Source organism: Odontomachus brunneus, unplaced genomic scaffold, assembly GCF_010583005.1.
Source record: "Odontomachus brunneus isolate Ranch 3 - 2012 unplaced genomic scaffold, Obru_v1 Obru_scaffold_276, whole genome shotgun sequence".
Lineage (NCBI taxonomy): Eukaryota > Metazoa > Arthropoda > Insecta > Hymenoptera > Formicidae > Odontomachus > Odontomachus brunneus.
In genome coordinates this window covers 264763-291932 of record NW_022639726.1, presented here as the reverse complement: position 1 = coordinate 291932, position 27170 = coordinate 264763, and the positions used below count along the sequence as shown (strand labels likewise).

The following is a 27170-nucleotide window of genomic DNA, read 5'->3' as shown; positions in this document are numbered from 1 at the left end:
GGCCGAAGGTAGGCTGGGTTATGGTAGGTTATAAGTTATTTCGCGTTAGCGTAAAGAGCACTATTTGGGATAGTTTTTTAGGGTTTTCTAAAGAAACATTCGCCTTTGAAAAGATCTATTTTCGTAAATTACGTCAGATGTGCTTATTTCGTTCTGTATCGTTTCCGGGGTGACAACGCGTGTTTGTGTGACTCTGTAGCACACCCAGTACCTTGAAAGAAATGACAGTACCTTGAAATGAAGAAAGAATCACAACTTTCGTGTGTGTCACTGAGTAACAATGATAGTGATTTAATAGAAGGTTTGTACTAACAAAGGAATGAGAATTACTTCATTAAAAAAAAATTATTTTACTCAAAAAAAATTACTTCAAATTGTGTGTATCTATTAACTATTGAATAAAGTACGATTGACGAGACGAAACGAATCTGTAATGGATATTCTTCATCTTCTTTCAAGGTACTGGGTCAACAGAAAGAAATGACAATACTTACATATAGGTCAGTAGGACGGGTTGCCTCATCGGCAGGCGCGCTTTTTTTCTTATAAAGTTTACTGCGTTCAATTGCGCGCGTGACAATTTCGCCAAGATCTACTATGACATGGTACGCGTTGACGAGGCAACCCGTCGCACTTACCTATGTAAGTGCAACACTCTGTACGTGTTAATAATTGAATAAAGTGTGTTTAACGAGACTAAACAAATTTGTAACGGATATTCTCCATGAAAGAAAACAAACAACAATTATGACATACAGACATATCTCTTCACATATGGCAACAATAATTTAAATATTCTCAGGAAAATTAAAATAATTTTATCTCATGAAACAACTCATGTAAAATAATAATCATAACCGCGATGTTATCTATTACAGATCCTTAACGTGTACGGCAAATTCATAACTGATATAGCAGAAATTCATCTCCGATACAGGCAGATTATAACAAGCGTGTGCGATACATATCAAATACTAAAATGAAGGTAATCTATTAATTAAGTAGTTACGGAAATTATTTTCCAAGATGCCAATGAAATAGATTATCTACTACAAGTTCGAAACTTTAGCATTTTCAAGTCGAAATGGTCAATAATTTCAATCTTTCTTTAACATTACTGTTATAACGAGGAGGTATCATTTTTTGATATCGTCATAGTCACTTACAGTCATTTACATAGTCATTTTTTGATATCGTCATAGTCATTTACAGTGATCTTAAATATAGCTTAAGAATTGAGAATGAAAATAAAACGCTAATATCAAGATAATATAAAAAGCACAAGAACGACAAATTACAATATCTCAACATTCGATTGGACAAACACTTTATTCTTTAATTGCACAAGTAGCTAAATAATATTTGGTTTGATGAATAGCCAATACAGTAAAATTCTAAGAAAAATTATAGAACAATTACCTTAACGTGATTAATAACCAAACATATTCAAATTATAAGCTAACCTCGTTTAAAAATTGAGAATAGGTAAGTATACATAAATAACATTTGCAACCGTAAAATTAAATAGATTTTTAACGGATAGAGACCATTTTTCTCTCCAATAATTTTAATGTCTAAAATAAAATCTCTTACAATTATTAAACTAACGCTTTGTCTGCGTATACATAACCCTTGTAGGTATATTCTGAACAACTTTGGGCCATTTCCTATAACTGATAAATTTTTTATGAACTTTATAAGCGGTCCTCTGTGCCCCGCTCTCCTGTAGGATTTATATCGGAAGAGATATATGAGATCCAGACGAGCCGAAGGAAGGAACTCAGCTTGTAATGAACGAACAATTGTATATTTGCTTAATATAAAGTATTAAAGTGAACACTGATTATATCAGAGGACTCAGACGTCCGACTTATAACTGTTGTACGACTGGCGACTGTTTGTCTACTACTACTCTCTCTTTTTCGTGGCGCCTTCGCAAGGCGCCGCGTTCAACTTAAACACAACTAAATACGAATATAAAGTAATTATAATATTATAATACGTAAAAAAATAAAATAATACTCACCTGCGATTCCTACATATATGATGATTCTGAAGATGATCTAAAAATATCAGAAACGTTATATTTTTGTAAGAACTATTGAAAGAAAGTGATTTTATTCTAAACGGACATATTTTGGTGTCTGTTTATACTATAATTCTAATTAATCCCATTTTTGTCACCAACGCTCTTATGTCGCCTACATATCATCTCCTTACATTTGTGTGTGTGTGTGCGTGTTTGTGTATGCGCGCGCTCGATACTGCGAAAACATTATTTGTGTAGATATTTGGCAATATGTTTTCTTTTTAAATCATACTGCTCTCTATGAGATCATTTATTTATAGGTTAATTATCGTGCCATAATGTCATGTTGAGATTCATTGAAATATATACTGTTTGGAAGCAGCACTGACGAAATGCGAGCAAAGGATAACACGATCCTTGGGTGGCGCTTCATCCTTGTCGTACACTCCCATTAGAAAACTAAATATGTCCGTTTAGACATCATCATGTTATTTCAATAGATCTTACAAAAATATAACGTTTCTGATATTTTTTATTTAATTTCAAAGGTTGCCAAAAACAGGCTTGAGGGACCTCCCTCCTTTGATATTAAAAGAATATATTTGTTCATTTTATAAAATTTTTCTCGTAGTATATAAAATTACTATCATTATTACACACCAACACGCAGGAGAGTTGGTTATTGCAATGTACTTCAAATAAAAGCCTGTTTCTTCTTTTCACTTATCTGTGTTCAACTGTTTTCTGTCGTTTTTATACCTTGAATTTGAATATTACTAGAAGTTATAAACTTTAAATCAAACATTTTCAAGTCGAAATGATCAATAATTTCAATCTTTCTTTAAGAAAAATCTTACTTTTATTACGATGGTGTATCATTTTTTAATATCGGTATAGCCGATTTAAACCGGCATAGTGATCTTATAATAATCTTACATATAGCTCAAGAATTGTAAATGAAAACATAACGCTAATCTCAGTGTAATATAAAGAGCACAAGAACAACCAATTAAAATATCTCAACATTCAAGTAGCCAAGCACTTTATTCTTTAATTGCAGATGTAACTAAGTAATATTTGATTTGATGAATAACCAAGGATTCAATGAAATTCTAAAAGAAATCACGAAACAATTAGTTTAACGTGGTTAGTAATAAAACATATTCAAATTATAGACTAAGCTTATTTAAATACGAGATTAGGTAAAGATACTTAAATAACATTTGCGATCGTTAAAATAAATAAATTTCTAACGGTGGAATCAAACTGCCAAATTAATGTCAATTATAATACGAATAAGAGAGACTATTATTATTCAATTCAAAATCCAATAATATTATATGGCTTCGTTCCATAAAAAAATGCAACAGTATTACACAGAATTGTCCAAAAATCGCTCAATCGTCATAGGTAAAGCAATAATAACTATTTTCTCAGAGAAAGGCAATAAAGTGCAATCAATGTTTTTCTACAATAATTTATTTTAATTAAAAAGATTTGTGGAATTATACATAAAAATCACTTATACAATCATACATAAAATCTTGCACATAATTTATAATGATATTTTTAAAGGCATGCAAACAATGCAGTCGTACACGAGTGCTGCATACTTACGTAAAATCGTGTTCGAGAAATTTATATTATATTTATTTAAATTTTTATATTATATTTATATTATAGATAGTTAAATGTTTACAAAGCGCGAAAGCATATTATCACTCTCATAGTGTATTATCGGGCTCCTCTCTCTCCTTAAATAAATATTTTCAATAATCATAAAACGCTATTAAAATCTTTTTTAGAAAACCTTTCAAAAGAAAGCAAATTGTAACCTTAATCAATGCATTTTTAAAATACGTTCTTTTCTTTTAAATGGTTCCAAAACAAAAATAATGAATATGCTCGTGTTCCTCTCGATGCAGCAATCTGTGCTCCTCGCTGCAGTAAGAAATCAAATGGCACTGAGGACATAACCTCTTCTGGTTCTGGTCTGTCATCTTACAAACATGACATACATTCGGATGGAAGTAATAGTTGTAATTTATAGGTATTTGTAGCTCTTGCACTTGTAACTGTAGTATCAAATTCTGTGCCATCACTCTTTCACTCTTAGAATAATATATCTACCAAGATAAATAATTGATGTTTAGCGATATTTTATTTATAAGAGTAATTATATTAGAGATAGGGCCGAATCTCAAAACCTTACAGATATGAGGAACTTGTGTATTCATAACAGATGTCGATTCGATGATTGTTCACAGGATACTAATGAAATGTTTACAAGAGCTTGACTCGGAAAATGTTGACACAATTCATTATTCATGAATCCTCATTCTTTTATTTGTCCTATTACTTACATATAGACACAATTAGGCAAATGAAACGCATCATCATTAATAATATATCAGTCCATTTCGGCTACTATCTCGGTTAATATCATATGAAAGAAGTAAGTCGCGATAAATAACTAAATGCTGATTAGGAAAATACACAGAGTCATTCTCATAGTCTCTGTATGATCTGTGGGATACAAATTTATTTTCTTCATTAATAACAGGTACAATGTCTATGTGCAATACTTCCTGTATTTTCAGCACGGTCTCGTAAGCTTTATTTCCCGATTTAGCCGTCAGAAGTATCGGACAATCTTCACGTTGTAACGCTTTTATATTTTGTATGGATATCGCGTCATTCCTAAACTCTGCATTGAATATTACAATTACATCTGGTTGCGTATGCAACTTATATGCATAATTGTAATACAGCATAGGATGATAATCATATTGAAGTTTCTTGTTTTGGTTGATGCAAGTCTGACAAATCGGCAGGAATTCACTTCCTTCTGACAAATGTGGCTCTATCATTGCGACTAGTAGCGTCGTGCCTGGATTAAATTCATGTAAGAGGACTTCCCAAGCTGACAAACTGTATAAATCCGAGAAACTCCCGGCGATAATGTGAACAATGTAGAAGTCAATCTTGGGTAACACCGTTGGATTTAGTAAATTTGCATCCCGCATCCCATGTAACAGTGTCAGCGGTCCTGAGAGCTTGTCACTGCATATACCATCATAAAAAGAATAGGTACACAAATGTATGTCACAATTAATATGTAATCCATCGTGAATAAGTGATCGCATGTCATAAGTAGTGCTTGTTATGTCCGTGCTAAGAAGTTCTCTTGGAATCATTTTCCCCTGTTTATCTAGCAACGAGCTGAAAAAATCGTAGAAGAAACATTCCTGCAGCTTCAAGCACATATGCTCATGAGGAGTATGTCTGTGATCAACACACTTGTTGATTGATAGACATGATGTGCAAGTGACGATCAGGTTATCCTGTCGTCGGCAATTAAAACACGATTTAGCAAATAAGAACATTTGCTGTTCATATGGCAGCAGTTCACGACGCAGCATATCCTTCAATAATATCAAATTTACTTTCCTAAATTGGAGCCAATCCTCTGACGTCATGTTACGAGTGTCCCACATGTTTCTGTATGTATTTATGCTTACTATACCCTGGCAAATATGCTCGTGTTCCTCTCGATGCAGCAATCTGTGCTCCTCGCTGCAGTAAGAAATCAAATGGCACTGAGGACATAACCTCATCTGGTTCTGGTCTGTCATCTTACAAACATGACATACGTTCGGATGGAAGTAATAGTTGTAATTTATAGGTATTTGTAGCTCTTGCACTTGTAACTGTAGTATCAAATTCTGTGCCATCACTCTTTCACTCTTAGAATAATATATCTGCCAAGATAAATAATTGATGTTTAGCGATATTTTATTTATAAGAGTAATTATATTAGAGATAGGGCCGAATCTCAAAACCTTAGATATGAGGAACTTGTGTATTCACAACAGATGTCGATTCGATGATTGTTCACAGGATACTAATGAAATGTTTACAAGAGCTTGACTCGGAAAATGTTGACACAATTCAAATTCTATTTAAATATATAACGGATTAATAACATTCCTTATTAAATAGGATTTTGCATATAATGGTGGGAAAGATACAATATATTTTTAATATTTTAATTTTTACTCTAGTAAATTATGAGACCATCTTTGTTAAAACAAACATGATGTACAGATTTTACCTACTCTCTAAGAGAGTAAAAAGTATTACTTATAATAATATATAAAAAGAATTACATATAATTGTACATAAATTACATTTAATTAGATATAACACACATGAATTTCATCTCTACATCAATTGCCGTATCTTCCAGACTTTCAATTTAATCATGTATTATATATGTGCATACTTCTAATTGGAACTAATTTCCATATTATCTTTATTATGGCAGGAAATGTTTTAAATATGCCGCACACACACAGTACCATCGATCAAATTTATATTGCATAGTAGCAGAAATATTATGATTGACACACGTCGCTGTTGTCTCGTCCGCGAAATGTTTACAAGTAGCTAGCATTAGAGGACGTAAGGAATGAGTATTCGTCGGTGAGCGAAACACACGTAGGACAAAATAAAAATAAAAGACAGATCTGTCCTGTTTTCAGTTTCTTATATTAACGATAATTAAAACATAATATGTGTAAAAATGCTAACTCACTTTTAGGAGAGAACAATATAAGTACGATTAATGCATTTCTTAAATAAATTTTAATAAGATTTCATCTCATATACATAAATAACATCACATGCATAAACTCATACAAAAAAGCATTCATTTTGCACATTATTTATCGTGTAAATCGAACAATTTTTCAAAATCGTATACAAAGGCAAAGAACATTTATTTATTAATGTAAAATTATACATAATTCTATATAATTTGTATTTAATTATATTTAATTATATTTAATTATATTTATTTATATATTATTTATGCTTCAATATATGGACTGTCTTTTTCGAAGCTACTACTTAATTACATATCACTTTTAATCGAAACTAATTTACAAATTATTCTTATTAAACATAATATATTGTAATAAGGATTGTCTTATAAAGCATTGAAATAAAAATTGAAATAATAGAAACACTCTGTTGTATCCATGCCATTATTCGTAAAATCCTACTTGATAACGAATGTTTTTAATCTGTTATATGTTTAAATAGAATTTGGACAATATTTTCCAAGCCAAGCAGAAGTTCTTGTAAACATTTCATTAGTGTCCTTTGAATAATTAAATATCAATTATATATAATTATATATAATTCATATTTAATTATATATTAATTATGTTTCTATATATGGACTGCTATCTTTTTCAAAACTTCTACTTAATTACATAACATTTTTCATCGATCCTAATTTACATATTGTTTTTATTATACATACAATACTTTACAATTATACATATTATTTACTATTATACATTACTATTATACATTACTATTATTTACTATTATACTTTTACAAAGAAAATGAATATCACATGTTTATCAAATTATGTCACATGTGACTTATTTTTATAGATTAACATATTTTCTTGCAACTTCATCGTCACTTTGCAATTATCAAGGAAATAGATCAACGAGTTCAAGGTAAGAGAATTAATATAGCAAACTGTACAAAGTGTTCCAATTCGATTTCACAATCTCTCGTGAAAGTGTAGAATTGAGGTGAGTACAAAACCCCCAAACCGTTTTGCAATATTTGCAATAACTATCGACGTATTAATTAAAGAATATTTGTAAATGATAGCGCTCGATGTGGTAAACAAGTTGTAGTGACGACCTGAATTTCTGAAGATCTGAAGTTAAAAGGGAAAATAAAGAAGAAAAAGACCATTAATTATTTACGTATAATCATTAAAGACGATTGGTGTTCATTATCCCATCACGCAATAATTTTCTGTAATGAATAATTAAAAATCTATGTGGTTATTTGCAAAATAGTAGAGAACCTTTTTGCTCAGTTTGATTTAATGTACAAGCATACAATAACAGACATTGTCACTACAGTTCATTTATTGTATCATGCATGATCATTCACATATCTTCTACGATTAATATGTCAATCATTATTACAATTTTCGAAAAATATTCGAATTTTAATATTGAATATTAATATTCAAATATAAATTAAAATAAATATTAGATTTTCATATAATATTGGACCTTCTTGTTTATCTCAATTCGCTCTACGTCCTCATAAGAGATTATGAAATCGAGCTGGGACGCCCTGTATAAGGTGACATTTACGTCACTATAAATCGTTTATAAATACTAGGTAGCAGCGTCGATGCAACACAGTATACGGTAAAAAGTTGTTCGTACTGCATTCGCTACTCTATCGAACACGAAAGATTCAGAATGAAGACTTTGGTGATCATTGTGACTGTACTAGCCCTTACGGTAAGTGTTAAGCAACGAGTAAAATTCCTTTATTCAGTGAGTGAGTTCATTCATGACATATCTCAGTTACGATATCAAATCGATAAACTTATTTCGAAATTAATTCTTTCTTAAAAGTATTACTTCAATCAGTTTGCTCCATTAGACGATTAGAAAAGATATTAATATCACTGAATATTCTGTTTTTTAAATCAACGGATCAAAAATAATTTGTTATTCGACCTATCTTCAGCAAAAAATCGCGAATTGAAAAATCCCTTTATATACTTCAATAAATGTTGCGAATGATGAATTTTTCCAGACGGTTGTATATAGTTTTAACTTGGCACGATTACAAAAGTTCACCAACGACTTTGTAAAGTGCAGTGAGGAAATGGGCATGTCGCCGGGTAAGTATAAAGTTATTATTCATTACAATCTCTTTTTCCTTCCCAAAGATAAAAACATAAAAACACGAAAAATAAATTAACTTGGTACAATAATGTCACAATTGAGCAGAACTTTTTTGGAGAACTGTGCTAATATTTGACGTTCTTTTTCACTATTTTAAAGAAAAAAATGACCAGTATTGCATTGTTTAATGATCGTATCTCTCTGTTCGAAAGTCATCGAGTTTCTTTATTAAAAAGAAAGGAAAAGCAACAGTGATGTGTTGTACTGGCAGATTACATTGACGTCGTGACAGACGAGTTCATACCAGTCATGATACGTAAAAAAATTTCGAAAATTCGGGAAATTGCATAATCACATCTGTAACTTGTATTTTACTTGTAGCTCAACCCAATGTCGAATCAGTCAAATGTGCGACGATCAGAGATGGAGAGGTACATATTTTCATTTTTATTTTGATATGCAAACTAAAATACATTTAAATTTTCAATCATTTCAATCGAAAAAAATTTCAATTGAAAAAGGAATTAAAAATGTGCACCACTGCATCAGTTTTGAAAAAACAAAGTATGAGATAATAACTTATAGTAACATGTTAGACAAAGCTAGAATAATACAAAGATGAAACTTCCACAAGTTGAAAGAAGAAATATTTCTATACGATACATCGAATTGAAAAAAGATACTTGTATATGTAGATGCATAATAATGACAATTTTAATCAACCACGCGTTATTAATTACAGAAACGTTGTGTATTATCGCGTAGAATCACGTAACAAATTTCTTTCACTAATAACTAAAAACTTATGTGATTATTTGCAAAATGATAAAAGACTTTTTTGTTCAACTTAATGTACAAGCAGACGATAGTACATATCGCTACTGCAGCTCATCTGCCACATCGCACGTGTTCATTCATCAATTTTCTTTAATTAATATCTCGAGATTGATTGCGAATATCACAAAATGGTGTGAAACTTTTACATCAATGCATTCAACGTTTCTACAAACGTTGAGACGAATCTGGGACATCCTGTATATGTATGTTTTTTTTTCAGTTTCACAGCAAGTTTCAAAAACATTTATTTCACGAGATAACTCTCTGCATGTGATTATAAAGAAAATCAGTTTTTATTGACGCGCTAACATACTTTCATAACATGCTTTCATATAGTGTATCCGTACAAATTTTTTAATTAAAAACACCGTACAAATTAAACAAATTTTGTAATATATAAGAAGTTTATATTTCCTTTTTTCTAACCGTGAGAATAAGTTGCTAAACTAACACATACCTCGTTTGCAATATTAAATTGTAGTGTGAATTATTCCAGGTCCTTAACGAAAATCTGGAATACATAAGGCTGCAAGCTTTGCAGAGACTTGAGGATATTATCTCCGACGCGGATAAATTAACACAGGCAAAAGCAATATACAATAAGTGCTACGAAGATGGTAATAGATTTTATTATCGTCATGATAAAAGTAATATTCCTGACTACAAAATTCTTTTTCAATTACAGTTGTCCGAACCGGAATCACAGGTGAAAAACAGACAACACAAATTATCACGTGTGTTATGCCAATGATACCTCTTATCGACAAACCACAGTAAAAGGGCAGTGCAAATTTTCTCTTGAATATAATGTAAAAAACGAATGATTACTCTCCAGATTACTCTGTTTAACTTCATCTGTATATCGTTTATATATCTTTCTGTTATGTCTCGTTTGTATCAATAGCATTAATGGTTTAGTAAAATGTGACAGAACTAGAGAAAGTCCGACGAGACTAAAGGAATTCTACAATCGAAAGAGAACATTAAACGTCCGAGCAAATACACTTTTAAGCATATATCGTCAAAAATTAACGGTGCACGATAGAATAAAACCTTACATAATAAACAAGGAACATAAGTACCATCAAAAATAGAATAGAAGATAGTATCATCAAATTGGGAGATCTTTATTGCCAGAACTTACGCGGTACAAATATATTAGATGACTGGAAGTATTCATGTATATATAACTGTGTTAAAATCAAAAATACTGCAAAATAACGTGATTTTTAATGTTTTCACACATTGAAGGAAAAATATATGAATACATATACCTACATTATTCCCTTATTTCCTTTATTTCGCTCAGAGAGTCATGTTTTGTTGGTGGATGACCACAATATAAGTATGAAATAAACTATTCTACACAGTAGCAGTACTATTTAAGAATCCATACATAACCTCTGGTTAGCGTTAAAAATTTAAAATATATATTATTCGAGTCTCCAATTATATATGTAATCCTTTTACTACATTCTTTTAATAGATAATCCAATCGTATATCTCACAGTACAGGATGATATATCATTATTGCTCACTTATTTATATTCTTTATTAAACTTCAAATCCTATTATCTTTATTAAACATCAAACATTTCAGAAACACATCTCTGTGCAATGTTATGTTTAGGAGGCATTATAAAATAAAATTCATTCAATCAACAACAGTTAGTGCGCAAGTATTTGTCTATAAACATGACCTCATTACGCACGATACAGAACACGAACTTGTACAAAAAACGGCACGGACTAGGTTGGCTATATTTTATTCGATGACACAACAACGTTGCGACGCCAAGCAAATAAAACGAAATGATGAATGAATGAGAGTTTATTAGCACTGGTTGGCGAATAATTCCTCATATCAATTTTGTAATGTTTTTTTTTTAATGTGTATTTTATTTCCAACATGATTAAACCACTGTAAACATCATATTTTATATGTACTTAATATATTTTATGTATACTTAATATATTTACCTCATTAATATATTAAAAACGCTTCGAATAATTCAAATTGTGTCAGCTTCGAAAAAAAAATTGTAATAAAATTGAGTGTATCATTCCAAAACAAGTTTCATTCTTTGTCACTTTGTTTTGTACATTTTCTTACAATACTGTTTTCGGATAATTTCAAAATTAAACTCAAAATTTGTTCAATATTTACAGTTCTGTTTTTACGATTATTTGAATTTCAATGTGTTGCATACGTTGACATTTCACGTACAATTCGCGATTTAATTCTAAATTTTTTATATTATAGTCAATGTTAAGTATCTTGCGTAAAACATTCCTCACTTTGAGTAATATGTTTGTTTATATAAAAATTTATTAAAGTTATCATCATTTTTCTCCTTTTATACGATTTTACTCGAATTAAACACAAAATATAATAAACAACGATACGACATTTTTTATGTTTAGAAGAAACGAATCACAAATACAGCAATACGTAGCCTAATACAGCAGAAAAGTTACTAGTTCCTACATTTTAAATAATGTAAGCCATGACTGAATATATGAGAAATTCTTTCGAATATTAAATTATATTTTATCATATAGAATTATTTATTATGGTTCATAGCTTAAATATATATTTGTGCGTTGAACAGAAGTCTAGTCGAATTAATAAGAGATACATTATGGTAACACGTGATGTAGAAAACGTGTTTTTCAGAAAAAAACATGGTTTGGTTATCAAGAAAAATAATATCGCCTTATACAAATGTATCGTTTAGTAATTGCTCACTTCCTTGGAAGAAAATTATACATGTAAAGCGCAACAATGTTTATCTCGAGATGTTTAGGGCAAGATAAGTCATATATCAGTACAGATTTAAAGCACTAATGAATGACGTAAATTGCATAAAAACCATTTAAGAAAACAGCAAAATTAAATAAAGTTCAACATTGTTCCGTTTATCGATGGCACGCTTAATTTCATTATGATTTTTTCTTCAAAGCTGGTGCAATTCGAATTATTCATTATGTTTTTAACATACTAATGATATGATAAATAACAGTGATATGATATATTTATAATGATCAGTATATATAATCTATAATGTTTGTAATGATTTAATCCATTTGAAAACATATTCTTTGATTGAAATACATTAAAATTATAGCCTTTTCATCGAACTGACCATTATATTTAAGAGATATTGAAAACGTAAGTATTCAAGTTACGAGAAGCTATGAGAAATATTTCAGTATCAGATTGCTTCTCTTGCCAATGAAACTAACTGAAACGTTTACTAAACGTTAGAAACAAACTTATACATAAAAAAAAATATAAAAAAAGATATAAAAAAAGATATCTTGCAATTTTCATAAAATTGGACCTTTATATAAATTAAAATAAATATTAGATAGTATTGAACATTTTGTGTATGTTAATCGCCTCTACGTCCTCATAAGAGATTATGAAATCGAGCTGGGACACCCTGTATAAGGTGACATTTACGTCACTATAAATCGTTTATAAATAGGTAGCAGCGTCGATGCAACACAGTATACGGTAAAAAGTTGTTCGTACTGCATTCGCTACTCTATCGAACACGAAAGATTCAGAATGAAGACTTTGGTGATCATTGTGACTGTACTAGCCCTTACGGTAAGCAACGAGTAAAATTCCTTTATTCAGTGAGTGAGTTCATTCATGACATATCTCAGTTACGATATCAAATCGATAAACTTATTTCGAAATTAATTCTTTCTTAAAAGTATTACTTCAATCAATTTGTTTCATTAGACAAGTAGAAAAAACATTAATATCACTAAATATTCTATTTTTTAAATCAACGGATCAAAAATAATTTCTGTTATTCGACCCATCTTCAGCAAAAAATCATGAATTGAAAAATCCCATTTATTCCAATAAATGTTGCGAAAGGATTGGATGTATATGTTTCTTATCCAGAAATGAATTAACCGATTATTATATTACAGACATCAGAATTTTTTTTATAAAATAGTGAATTTAAATAGCAACGAGAAGTTTAACTTCAGACGAGAAGTTTATCTTTCAGACTATTTAAAATGCCTAAAAATATTGAAGTCCATTATATAGTATTGTAATATTTGCGTGTGTAACATTTATTGAATGGTACTTATGAATATGGAAAAAACATAGTCCATCAGTATAACGAAATATTCATCTGGATACTACATGAAAAACTCACTTATAGCAACAGGAATATTGTTGTTTCTACTGAGCCAATTGCTCTCTCAATTATCTCAACTACATTTTAATGCAGCCAAATGTTCAGACAAACGGTTTCAGTTATGGACTAAAAAAGATATTATTTCTCGTCTACGAGTTTTTCGTCTGATCTCCATTCAGTTACACAAACTGAAAATTTTTTCCGTATATATAATTTTCTCTGTTGGCAACACAAAACTAATAACCGAATGTAAAATTTACGAGTAAATATTCCGCGAACAATCTGGCCAAATCTGGTCAAACTTAGAATAATCATGATTACGATTACACTCGATAATCAATCCAAAACAAAACAATATTTTAAAAAATTGTTTGATGAACCTTTTCAGATAGCTGTGTATAGTTTCAATGTTACACGATTACAAAAGTTCACCAACGACTTTTTAAAGTGCAATGAGGAATTAGGCAAGTCGCCGGGTAGGTATAAAATTGTTATTCACGAAACATTCTCTTCTTCCTTCTCAAAGAAATAGAACAAGAAAAATAAATTAACTTATTATAAGAATAATGTTACAATTGAGCAGTTGAAAAACTATGTTAGTATTCGACGTTCTTCTTCACTATTTCAAAGAAAAAATTTATCAATACTGCATTGCTTAATGATCGTATTTCTCTGTTCAAAAGTTATCGAATTTCTCGCTCTTGATTAAAAACAAAGGAAAAGTAACAATAATGTTATACTAGCAAATTATATTGACATTGTGACAGACAAACTCATACCAGTCATGACACGTAAAAAAATTTCAAAAATTCGCGATTGCATAATCACATCTGTAACTTGTACTTTATAGCTCAACCCACTGTCGAAGCAACCATGTGCGCGACGATTAGAGATGGAGAGGTACATATGCTTTTCATTTTGATATTTAAACTAAAGTACATTTAAATCTTGAATCATTTCAATCAAAGAAAATTTCAATTGAAAAAGAATTAGAACTATGCACCACTGCATCAGTTTTGAAAAAGCAAAGTATGAGATAATAACTTATAGCAGACAAAGCTAGAATAATACAAAGACGAAACTTTGACAAGTTGAAAGATTCTTCTTTATAATGCAAAGAAATACTTCTGTACGATGCATCGAATTAGAAAAAGATAGTTGTATATGTAGATGCATGATAATGACAATTTAGTCAATCACACGTTATTAATTATAGGTTTGTGCATTATCGGGTACAATCACATAATAATCTTCTTTCACTAAATAACTAAAAAATAACTAAAAATGTACGCTTAGAATTTACGTTTTTTTTAGTTAAAAATACCGTACAAATTGAACAAATTTTCTGTTATATAAAAAGATTATATTTACTTTTTTCTAACCATAAAAGCAAGTTACCAAATTAGCATATTCTTCATTTAACACGATGTGATATTAAATTAGATTTGATTTCCGGATTTGAGCCGCGTGGATTCCTCTTTGTTTGATTCCGATGTTTCGCGAACATTTCAGTCCGCTTCATCAAGGAGGAACGACGCCGAGTTGCTCCTGAGAAATCTTCCTTTATATAGTAGTTGACATAGGGGGAAAGAGGTGGAGAAGACAGGAAGATGGGGGGGTTGGCAGGGAAAATGGTGGTTGGAAATTTGTTGTCTGTCATGTTTTGGTATGATATTAAATTGTGGTGTGGATTATTCCAGGTCCTTAACGCAAATCACGAATACATAAGGTCGAAAGCTTTGCAGAGATTTGAGGATATTATCTCCGACCCGGATAAATTAGCACAGACGAAAGCGACATACAATAAGTGCTACGACGATGGTAATGAATATTTTGCCATTATGATAAAAATAACATTCTAATTATTAAATTCCTTTCAATTACAGTTGTTCGAACCGGAATCACAGGTGAAGCACAAACAGTGCAAGTTATCAAATGCGCTTTGCCTATGATATTTCACGTCGACCAACCACAATAAAAGCGCAGTGCAAATTCTTTTTTGAATATATAATGTACAAACGCTCTCCGCATGATTCTCCAAATTAGTCTGTTTAGCTTCATCTGTATATCGTTTATATATCTTTTTATTGTTTTGTTTATGTCAATGGCATTAATGGTTTAATAAAATGTGGTAAAACAAAAGAAACGTCCGATGAGATTAAACGAATTCTACAATCGACGAAGGAGAACATTAATCGTCCATGCAAGTATATTCTTAAGCATGTATCGTCAAAAATTGGCGGTGCACGTTAAAATAAAGACTCTACATAATAAACAAGGAACATAAGTACCATCAAAAATAGAATAGAAGATAGTATTGTCAAATTAGGAGATCTCTATTGTCAGAACTTACGCGATACAAATATATTAGATGACTAGAAGTATATTTATACATATGACTATGTTAATGCAAAATTAATAATATCTAGATAACCAAAAATACTACAAAATAACGTGATTTTTAACGTTTTCACACACTGAAGGAAAACTATATAAATACATATATCTGCATTATTCCCTTATTTTTTTTATTTTGCTCAGAGAGTCATGTTTTGTGTGTTGGTAGATGACCACAATATAAATATGCAATAAACATATGCCATCAATATTAAGTATCAATTTAAGTATATTAATATGCGTAAAACATTCCTCAATTTGAATAATGTATTTGTCTATATATTAGGTGAGCAAAAAAGTTCTGAGCTTTTTTTGCAAATTTCAATCTTTATTCAAAAACAAACAAAAAAATATTAATCAGCAAAATATTCCCCGTTTGCATCAATGACCTTTTGCCATCTTTCGGGTAGCTTGCGAATTCCTTGACGATAGAAGCTCACCGGCTTCAAAGCGAAAAAGTCACCAATGTATTTTCGTATCTTTTCAAATCTCACGAAATGTGTATCAGCTAAGTGATGCTGCAGCGACCGGAATAGGTAATAATTGGAAGGCGCCATGTCTGGGCTATACGTCGCATGCGGGAAAAGTTCCCAGCCTAACGCAAAGATATAATCCTTTCGCAACATGTGGTCGGGCATTGTCATGAAGCAGGATCACTTTACGCCTTCGTTGGCCAGTAAATGGCCTCTTTTCTTCTAATGCATCATTCAAATTGATCAATTGTTGTCCAACACAAATCATTTCAGTGGCTTCAGCAGCATTTTTCTTCAGATGAAACGCGAAATTGATGGAAAATCGAATATGCTCTTTTGTTATTACCATCGTGAATACTACTGACTTTTTGAGGTTATGTGCATCAAACGCCAAACCGCATGGCATTTTAAAAGGCAAAATGTAACGTTTTAAAACCGCAAAAGGGCGGAAAGGTAAATAAAATTTAAATTGTTGTTTTGGTTGTATGAAATCTAAAGCTCAGAACTTTTTTGCTCACCTAATACATTCCGTTTATTTCTGTAGATTTAGATTAAAATATTATCGTTGTCACGTATATGCATGTGTGTGCAACCTAATATTAAAAGATTGCTAAGATACGCTTGCTTAACACTAATACCGAAAATATTAAATCTGATTTTATATCGCAAATATTATTTTATAGTGCTGTAAATCAATATAATTTTAAATGATAAGATGTAGAGCGAAACTTATAGTATATTGTCACAATCATGAAATATAAATATGCGGCCGCAACTTTGATGCAAATTTAGTTGCTAAACCACATGGAATCGCAGTTCAGACTGAAAGCACTTAGGATGAAAGCTATTATTTACTATTATTGTTAGCCTTCTGCTGATTACGGTATCAAGCAGCGAGTAATATTTTTTACATAATATTTTATTTCGCGTTTTGTAAGGCAATAAAACTCTCCTTTTTGACATTATAACAAATTCCATGTTAGAATTCATTAGGAAATCTTTCGCGCAATTCACCTTGTTCTTTCTTACGTAACTGTGTAAAACACATTTTATTTATTTCTGTGGATTTGGATTATATGATTGTTATCACTTATATGTGAGACATTAGTGCCTCGTAAGAGATTAGTTAATCAGTTATTTAATTAGTTAGTTACGTTTGTTTAACATTAATAGCGCAAACATTAAAACGTAATTTTTTATCATATATAGTTTTATAGAGCTGTAAATCAACCTAATCTTGTTGTTAGAATATAAAGCAAAATTTATAGTACATTATAAAGCATATAAATACGCAGAAACTTCTATTCAACACAGTTCACGGCTAAATCATTTTGAACCGCATTTTTTATAAGATTGAAATAAAAAATAACTACAATACTTAGTATTGTGTATTATATTTTATACGACGAAACGTGTTAAATTACACGTTTCAACGTGTAAATTCATCTTAGTACGTAGTATATTGTGTAATTTTAATACAGAGAATCAAACCACACACATATAATTTTACACATAAGTAAGTATTTATTGCACACTTGAATTTGCAGTGTTAACATTGTTTTTACATTACCAGTTATTTCGTAATGATGTCAATCAACTAGGACATAACAAATAGTAGGTAGTATAGTACACTATAGTACACTATTATATTTATATCACTCAAATTGCATGAATATTATCTATAAAGATGTAACTGCAGATTCTATATAAAGCAGTCTACGACTAAACTCCTCGTATTTGACACTTTCTTAGACATACCCGAAGGATCCAAGATGAAGACTTTAGTGAATATCGTAGGTGTACTGGCTGTTACGGTAAGTTCCAAATAACGAGTAAAATTCTTTGCCAACACACACAGTGCCTCAATGTTATATATCATTAATATTATTCATTAATCTCATTAATAAATTAATCATTAATATCATTAATATTACTTTATAAAAATAAATATCTGATTTATATTTTATTCCATGCCTATTGTACTTGGATTGTATAAAAATCTCAAGATCTCATACTCAGATTAACGTAAAAAAGAGACGCCAAATCAAATTTCAATATTATATTCAGTATTTTAATACCAAATCAAAGTTCTTACTTCTAAACGATTTGAATTCATCTTATATCCGCTTTGTCTTATTTACAGACTCAAATATATTTTACAATATATATTTAATAATGTCTAATTATATTTACTGCTATAGCATTGCGGAGTTAAATGACAAGAAAAAATTTGAACTCCATTTTTTATGTGGTCCATCTATTCGCATAACAAAAACAATTAAATTAATAATTAAATATTAATATAAAGAAAACATTTAGATTATATATATATATATATATATATATATATGTGTGTGTGTGTGTGTGTGTGTGTGTGTGTGTGTGTGTGTGTGTGTGTGTGTGTGTGTGTAATTTTCTCTGTGGAGACTTAAAGTAACATATTTATTTGTTTAAAATAGTGATCCACCAAGAATATTTTTTAGCTTTAATAAATAAAAAATTTAGTCAAATTTATAGATGGAGAGATTCGCTATTGCACTTGACTATTAAATCCAATTATTTTTATAAAATTATTTTTATTGTTTGATTTAATCAGTCTTCTCAGATAATGGTTTACGGTCTGGACGCCGAGCGGTTACAAATGTTTACCGATAATCTCGCAAAATGCAGTAAAGAATTAGGCGAGTCGCCGTGCAAGTATCAAATTTTAAAATATTTAAAGAAATATATAACAGAAAAAAGAATAATTATTATGATAATAATTTCATTATTAAACATTTGAATTAAACTCTTCTATTCATAAAAAAGACGCTTATTGTCTTATATTATTAAAAATATTTGGTATCTACTTGGAAACTTCAAGAATATAACGTTAGTGATAGAAAAGAAACTGCCATCAGTTGATTTACGTCAGTTGAAACATTAGACCGGAATTCGAGACTAACAATTGTTTATATTATAATTTATAATATATATAACTTGTGTGTTGCAGCTGAATCAAGTGCCGAAGCAGTTAAATGCGCACTGGTCAAGGACGGCCAAGTATGAATATTCATATTATAATATGCACTAATCGATAGAATAGCGTTAACACACAGTGTAATGAGGTTATTATATAACTCTTATCACACTGACAGATTGCTGAATTAATGTGTGCGATTGTATAATCCCAATAACATAATTACATTTCGCATTAAGATTAAACAGATTAAAAGATTTGACAGTTAATCTCTATAGGATAATCTGAATATAAACGATCAGATTATTTTAACATGTTTTGAGATTGTAAAAAAAAAGAAGTAAAATATAATAAGTGACCGTACATTATTATTATTATATATTTCAACTAAACTCTTCGGTTACATTGTATGGCTAAATTTTATCAACAGTATTACACAACTATTGAACTGCAATCCTTTAATTAAAATATGCATACTTTAAGTACTTATGTATATTTCAATTAGAGTACTAGTTCAAATAGTTTTGCAACTGTACTGTACTGTTAAGAAATTTAGTCGTACAATATAAAACGGTCGGGAAGTTTAGATAAAATAAATAACTATAATAATAATATATAATATTAACTTTAGAATAAAATATATAATATTAATTATAATAAACATCACACACTAACATGTCACGAAGTAGAAACGTGCAAACTATTCGAATTCAAATCGAATCGAATCAAGTGAAATTCGATTCGATTCAAATTCGAATCCCTATGATTCGAATAATTCGAAAATTTCAAAACGAAAAGATTCGAATCGCACACATTAGCATTAACGAAGTACTATTAAAGACATCCAGCCTTACGGGAATTAACATAACTTGAAAAGTTTGCTATACATTAAGATTTTCTTCAAAAATATTAAAAGAAAATAATGACTTCTAGATAAACTCTTACCGAAAACTGTCGGATCAATATGTGTCGTTGCGCAGCTTTCAAGGCTGGAACTGTGTATTCCATACACGTTTACCGACTATATATTGTATATCTCTTACCTTAAAATAAATTGATATCACATGATCAATGTTATGATCTCTCTCATACTGAAGTCGCTATCTTCATGTTGAATTCAATGATTATATTAATTAAAATTTCTTTCAACGATTCGATTCGATTTCATTCGATTCGATTCGGGTGAAATTTCATCGGTTCGATTCTATTTGAATTCGAAATTAAAATCTGAAATTTGATTCGACTCGATTCGACATAAAAAATCTTTGATTCACACATCTCTATCACGAAGAAAGATACGTAGAAGTGTTCAGCTATGCGTGAAGAGATGTTATACGTAAAATAATGAAATATACAAAATAATCAGTCTATTTTTTATGTTTAACGTGACGTAATATTGAATCACAGGATACTCCATTTCAGATATTTAATGCAAATGGTGAGTACATAAAAGAGTTAACCATAAAGGGACTGGAGGACGTTATCTCCGACGCGGCCACATTGGGAAAAGCGCAAGCGATGTTTACAAACTGCTACGATAATCGTAATCATTTTTATTTTCGCGTCTTGGAGAATGTTTCCTTGCTTACTACATTCTCCTTCAATTGCAGTGGTCCAAAGTAGAGCTATCGGCGACGAACAGACGATGAAAATTATCACGTGCAGTTTGCCAATTTTGTCACTTCTCGACAAACCCTAATTAAAGCTGATTGCAGTTTTCTGCGGATTTCTCTCCATACAAGTATACAAAATACTATCCTTATATTTTTTCTTGAATCTACATTTAATTTTATGAATACTGTGTTTGATATCTAATTATTGAAATATATATTCGTGCTAACGATTCGGTAAGATGAGATTGAAAAAAATTAATCAAAATTGGAAAACCTAAGATAAAATTATTCAAAAAAGACATTTAATAAAGAACGAATTCCGATCAAAGGGAGCCGACAACAATCATCCAAATAAGTGTGCGGCATGTGTTTGCTTCCCAATCATCTTAAACCGAATTAAAAAGAAAGGGATATTTTTTTAGAAAATTAGAATTACTTAAAAAATTACTTTAAAAGTTTAATCTTAAAAAAAAGATTATTTGCTCTATTAATATAATGTTTACCTTATTTGTAATGTTGAAATTTATTTGAAAGCAAGTGTGTTACAAATGTATCTAAATGTTCGCGTGACATTTCAATTTTCTTTAATATATGCTCGATGTTTTCCAACCTTCACTAATCATAAATCCTTGGTATTGTGCTCTATTTGCTACGTTATAGAATATGATAATTAATGATGCAATCATTTCTAAGCCAATCGATTAGCGTTGTTTTTACTGTGCAGCAAATTATGCAACTTACACAATACATAAATGTAGAAACAGGTTTTCTATTATAAGAAAAATCAATGCAATCTCACGCGTTTACAAAATACATAACCGCGGAAACTATTCACTACTGTGGACACGTATATGCATTGAATGAATTTTTCCGAATCATACTCTTGATACAAACAATAGTTAATAACTGTTGCAATTGGAAAACATAATCAAGTTATAGAGAAAGAAATAAATAAAATATCATTTATCCCGATCTACTGTTCTCCTAATCATTTATCCCGGTCTATTTTTCTCATGTCACGTCTTAGTTGTTTTTTAAAACGTGTTAATTGTCCTTTTTGGATGGATCAATGGATTTAACCACTTTACCCTGGGATGGACAAGTTCGTGTGATTGTGAGTGAGTAAATGTGTAAACGTATGTGTGTGTACAAAATAATTATTCTACTTACTGATTCTGGTTGTATTGATTCTTTCTTTTAAGAAATTTTAAATTATTTTGAAGTCCTTCTCGTACTGTAGTTACAGAGAGACTGAAGAGCTTACGATCGGACTTAAGTTGGTGAAGGTTTGGGAATATGAATAAAAAGTGTAACATGACGCTTAGGTCAGGGGATATGTTAGGAAAACAAACCTTTATCTATCCAATAACTTATTTACGATTTTTAATGTTTTATCTTAGTGATCCAATTATTATGTATATTATTTGTATTTTATAAGTTTAACTGACTGATTGATTGTCTGATTGATTGACTGATTCCTTGTCTCTAGTCTGATTTCTTGTCTCTAGTCTGATTTCTTGTCTCTAATCTGATTTCTTGTCTCTAGTCTGATTTCTTGTCTCTAGTCTGATTTCTTGTTTCTGGAAGTGTGTGGGCAGTCACACCCGTTTTTATAGGCAGGTGGCGAGATACCCTCTGAGTTCTCACCACCTTTTAGTAGAAGGGGAAAGATGCTTCTCACGACATGTGAGTAATAATCAATAGTGAAATTTTGACACCTTATTATCAGTCCATTGTTCTTTGACCACCCAGGGCATTTATTGCATTCCTGGTGATAACAGAAGGTGCACTCGGTCGAACTGAAGAGAAGTTACGTCGGACGTAACACTCATTAAAAGATAAAATTTGTTTTCATCGATTGACTAATTGACTGATCATTTATCTCTGAAGTGTACCACGCTCAATAATTATAGACCAAATCGATTTATCGAAGAAATAATATATTATCCGAGAAACAAAGCGATTATTTTAAATTATTTTTCGACTTATTATTCGCGCGTGGCTCACAGTTATAAGTTAGTAGAGAAGGTAATAATCAGCAATATGAAATTCATCGATACAAGTTCATCTCATGGTAGAAAAATACATTCAAAGAAAATAGCACATTATGAGGCCAATCAGTAAGTAAACCTTTCAACGATTAGAGTGGCGATTAAGTGACAAATCTGATTTAATAATGTCACAACAAAATTTTAATTTTGATGGGTATGTATCGTGACGAAAAGGAACTTAAATTAAAGGAAATTAAAAAATGGGACAATACTCGTAAAATCACAATCCTGAGAATTGAATTCCAGGGTAACCAATTGAAAACAAATTTACTGAATTAATTAAATTTGAGAGACCGAATTATTGAAAACATAAAATTGCTCTGCATAATTGTAATATATAAATTAGCACAACAAAATGTAATAACACTGCAAAAATAATATTACTCTCCCGAAATATAACATTATATTGCAAAATATTTGCGAACAATATACATATTTCAAAATACTTTGACTTTATATAATATATTACTTTGTAACAGATAAAGACCCCAACAATCGCTTAGTTTTTTTTTATAATTATTAATACAACGGCGATCATTCTTTTTTATGTAGTCTAAAACATAAATTGTTCAATAGATTTTGCCCCCTTAATCTTACATAATATACAAACGTTGAGATATTGACGTAAGAAATAAAAAACGATACGTGACGTGATATGCAAATTGTAACATCTAAGAAAAACATTAACATTTAAAACGTTCTAAGAAAAATATTAATGTAAAATACAGTGTAGGAAGTATATGACCCACATAAATCACTTTTTTTATTGCGCAAATCCTGATCGTCTAATAACAACCTTGTAAATTGCATATATCGTCATAGATATACCTACATTAGCAAATTATATAACTTTATATGTTCCTGTCACACACCTATAAATACGAAAGTGTTATGTCAAAGGAAAATAGTCCACAGTACAACTTCGTTACACGAACATATTCGAAAGATTCAAAATGAAGACCTTAGTGATTATCGTGTCTGTACTATTTGTTGTAGTAAGTACAAATAAACTTCACTGCTCTATATAAAGTATATTATCTTCATGAATACTAAGCTCATATATTTCATCTTCATATTGTGCGTAATTTGCGACATGATATACAAAAATATATAAAATCAAAGATCAACGCGACATATCTAATGTTAATATTATACTCTACTCACAGCAAGAAATAAAATGACACAAAATCAAACATTTTATTACATATTTCCTTAAATCTGCATCAAAAGTACTATTTGAAGAATATTTCCCTTTACAGATATCTTATATTTCTAGTTTACACCTTCAATTTGCGACACACAAAGCTTCCTTTAATATTTTTATTTAATATTACTCCTGATACAATTACCCTAATCATATTTATACATTGATCTTTCAAGAGTGAAAACTTAAACAACGAAATAATCTAAAGTCCTACTTTGAAGTTATTCGCGAAATAAGAAAAATTATAAATCTACTATTAAATATTAATGCAATAAGAATAAATTCTTTTGTAACTATACGTACTTACACAATATCAACTTCTAAAGACGAAATTTTATAAATTCAAGCTTGCGACTTCTTGCGCAAAATAATAATTTAGGTTATAGATTGATATATATTTCTTGTACGTTATTATCATGTCAAAGCGGTACAATTTTTCTATATTTAGTTGTGATAAATTTTTCCAGACAACTGTTTACGGTAAAAACGAAGCGAGGTTGAAGATATATTACGCGAATTACGCCAAGTGCCTCAAGGAGAAGGGCGGAACGGCTGGTAAATATTAACATTCAAAACAATTGAAGGAATATGATAAAAAATATAAAATAACTATTGTGATGACAGTAACTTCACAGTGGAACATTTACAATGTGAACCAGAGATTAAAATTGGTGATATATCGTTTTCTCGCTAAGAAAATGCGTGTTAATATACATTGTTAACGATTTTTAGTGTCTATCCAGACACCAGCTACATTCAAGAATTTCGCGTCCGCGATAAAGAAAATGTTTCTATAACTAACTGATTCACGTTAGCTCCTTAAGAGCAAATGTGCATAATTATGTAAATTCACTTTGGGAATTAGGAATCCATTTTTTTTCCAATTAACAAAGAAGTAATTAAGTCGATATAGAAGTTTTCCATCCTAGCTAGAATGCTAAAGTGGATAAAGTGATTTCCTCATTAAAGATTTCCCCAATATAACGATCGTGTACGACAGAATTGTTTATGTTCAAAATTATGTAATTTTTAAAAAATTATATACCTGAAAAAAGTAAGCACATTTTATTTTTTCAACTTTTTATCGATGTCTTCTTAAAATACACGATAGGTACTTTTTTACATTATTACTATTATAAGATTTATTAAACTTTGCAATTGGCGCACGCATGCACAAATAAATGTAATATAAAATAATTATATACATTTAGAGAAACATTCTTTTAAATAGTTCGTGTTATTCCGATATAAAACTCATATTTTAAGAGCATTCCATGAAAAATAAAATATTTTAATTCGTATCGGATCAATGCATAAATCTTGAAGATTTAATTATAGCATGCAAACAGAATACGAAATTTCACTATTGAGTTGTTACATCCGTAACTTGTGGTTTACAGATAAACCTAGTCTTGAAGCGATTGTGTGCGTAATGGAAAAAGATGGAGACGTACGTATATTTCGTTTACACTTAATGTACAATAACCGGCAATAAGAATAGTCTTTATGCACAACGCAATTAAGTGACGAGAACTTCATAACAATATATTCGTTCTCAGATGATAATATATAAGAATATTCTGCTATCATTGTGATAAACTACTGATTTACAAAAATCTTGCTATCAGAAAAGATCAATTTTATACATCTTATATAGTAAAACTATTTCAATGATTAGTACATATAAGATAATCTGGACTTAAAAATAATAGGATTGATTCTATATATTTCAAAAGTGAAAATAAAAGAATGACTCTATGTACAAATGTATTCAAGTATACTTTCTCAGAAAGTTACTTTAGCTCGGTATATAAAAACAAGTTCCTCATAAAAATACTGCTGTAAAGTTTAGTTATACGACAGAAAAAGAGTGATAAACAATAGCAACTTTGTGAAATAGAAAAAAAATTTATATTAGAACACTTATATTACACTAACGTATTACGTAAATGCATTGTACGCAAAAAATATTTGCTTTTTGCAAGAGAAGCATCTAAATATAGAAAAAATTAGGTAAATTTCAGCGATTAACATATGGTAATAAAAATCTCGATGTAATAAATATTAGGCCTTAAACGCGAATGGCGAATATACAAGGGAAAAAGCGATGAAAGGAATTGAGGATGCAATCTCCGATCCGAGCACTATACAAAAGGCAAAAGCGATGTATAACAAGTGTCACGATGAAGGTAAACGATTTTTTGTTATCTTAGAAAACAATTTTTACGATAACAAATTTCTATATTAATTGCAGTGGAACAAAGCGGTGCCACTGGCCATGAACAAGCGTTAAAAATTTCCAGCTGCGTTATGCCAGTTTTAGCTCTCTTCGACAAAATATAATATAAGCTATAATCGCAAATTCCTTCATTCAATACACGAAATTTCTTCTTTAACTTTTTTCAGGATTTTCTATAACATTGATTATTATAACCAATACATATAGCGGGCTTATCTTCCTATGTAAAATTATGTATTTGAGCTGGCAATTTAATAAAATGATATTTGCTTAGACAAACTTTTGGAGATACTTATCAAATTCCTATTCAAACGAACATACAATAATCATCTAAACAAGTGTGGCAAGACATTTTTGCTTCCCAATCGTCCTAAACCTATATACAAAACCTACATACAAATGCTACTAACTGCCTGGTAAAGAAGCACTTTTACTTTGTAAAATTCGCGTTGGGGGGGGGG

General features: G+C 30.2%; 3 protein-coding genes across 4 annotated transcripts; 2 read left to right on the top strand and 1 right to left on the bottom strand.

The window, feature by feature from the left end:
• Positions 1-2638: 2638 nt before the first annotated feature.
• Positions 2639-6689, bottom strand: LOC116853102. 2 transcript variants are annotated; one of them, XR_004379898.1, is made up of 2 exons: positions 4242-6689; positions 2639-4155 (listed from the first exon to the last, which is right to left on the bottom strand). XR_004379898.1 is itself a non-coding variant. In XM_032833976.1 (2 exons), the coding sequence occupies exon 2, from the start codon at positions 5761-5763 to the stop codon at positions 4429-4431; it is 1335 nt and encodes a 444-aa protein (XP_032689867.1). In that variant the 5' UTR covers positions 5764-5790; positions 5872-6689; the 3' UTR covers positions 2640-4428. The 2 variants fall into 2 exon arrangements, 1 of the variants encoding a protein (XP_032689867.1); XM_032833976.1 differs by having other exon boundaries at positions 2640-5790; positions 5872-6689.
• Positions 6690-8241: 1552 nt separating this feature from the next.
• On the top strand, positions 8242-10889 carry LOC116853088. Its single transcript, XM_032833959.1, has 5 exons — positions 8242-8377; positions 8679-8766; positions 9152-9201; positions 10104-10224; positions 10293-10889. The coding sequence occupies exons 1-5, from the start codon at positions 8336-8338 to the stop codon at positions 10382-10384; spliced, it is 393 nt and encodes a 130-aa protein (XP_032689850.1). The 5' UTR covers positions 8242-8335; the 3' UTR covers positions 10385-10889.
• A 2218-nt stretch (positions 10890-13107) lies between these two features.
• Positions 13108-26988, top strand: LOC116853103. The gene is made up of 12 exons (XM_032833977.1): positions 13108-13223; positions 14162-14249; positions 14624-14673; positions 15474-15594; positions 15660-15749; positions 18396-18457; positions 21010-21145; positions 24182-24261; positions 24938-25025; positions 25871-25920; positions 26539-26659; positions 26725-26988. The coding sequence occupies exons 1-12, from the start codon at positions 13182-13184 to the stop codon at positions 26811-26813; spliced, it is 1017 nt and encodes a 338-aa protein (XP_032689868.1). The 5' UTR covers positions 13108-13181; the 3' UTR covers positions 26814-26988.
• The last annotated feature ends 182 nt before the right edge of the window (positions 26989-27170 follow it).

What these genes read in the sequence shown, in the direction of transcription:
- LOC116853088 (XM_032833959.1), top strand. Translation starts at nt 8,336, where the DNA reads ATGAAGACTTTGGTGATCATTGTGACTGTACTAGCCCTTACG. An exon ending in CGACGATCAGAGATGGAGAG is followed by an intron (nt 9,202 to 10,103) that starts GTACATATTTTC and finishes GAATTATTCCAG; the next exon opens with GTCCTTAACGAAAATCTGGA. An exon ending in CAATAAGTGCTACGAAGATG is followed by an intron (nt 10,225 to 10,292) that starts GTAATAGATTTT and finishes TTTCAATTACAG; the next exon opens with TTGTCCGAACCGGAATCACA.
- LOC116853103 (XM_032833977.1), top strand. Translation starts at nt 13,182, where the DNA reads ATGAAGACTTTGGTGATCATTGTGACTGTACTAGCCCTTACG. An exon ending in TAGGTGTACTGGCTGTTACG is followed by an intron (nt 18,458 to 21,009) that starts GTAAGTTCCAAA and finishes ATTGAATCACAG; the next exon opens with GATACTCCATTTCAGATATT. An exon ending in TAATGGAAAAAGATGGAGAC is followed by an intron (nt 25,921 to 26,538) that starts GTACGTATATTT and finishes AATAAATATTAG; the next exon opens with GCCTTAAACGCGAATGGCGA.
- LOC116853102 (XM_032833976.1), bottom strand. Translation starts at nt 5,763, where the DNA reads ATGGCACAGAATTTGATACTACAGTTACAAGTGCAAGAGCTACAAATA.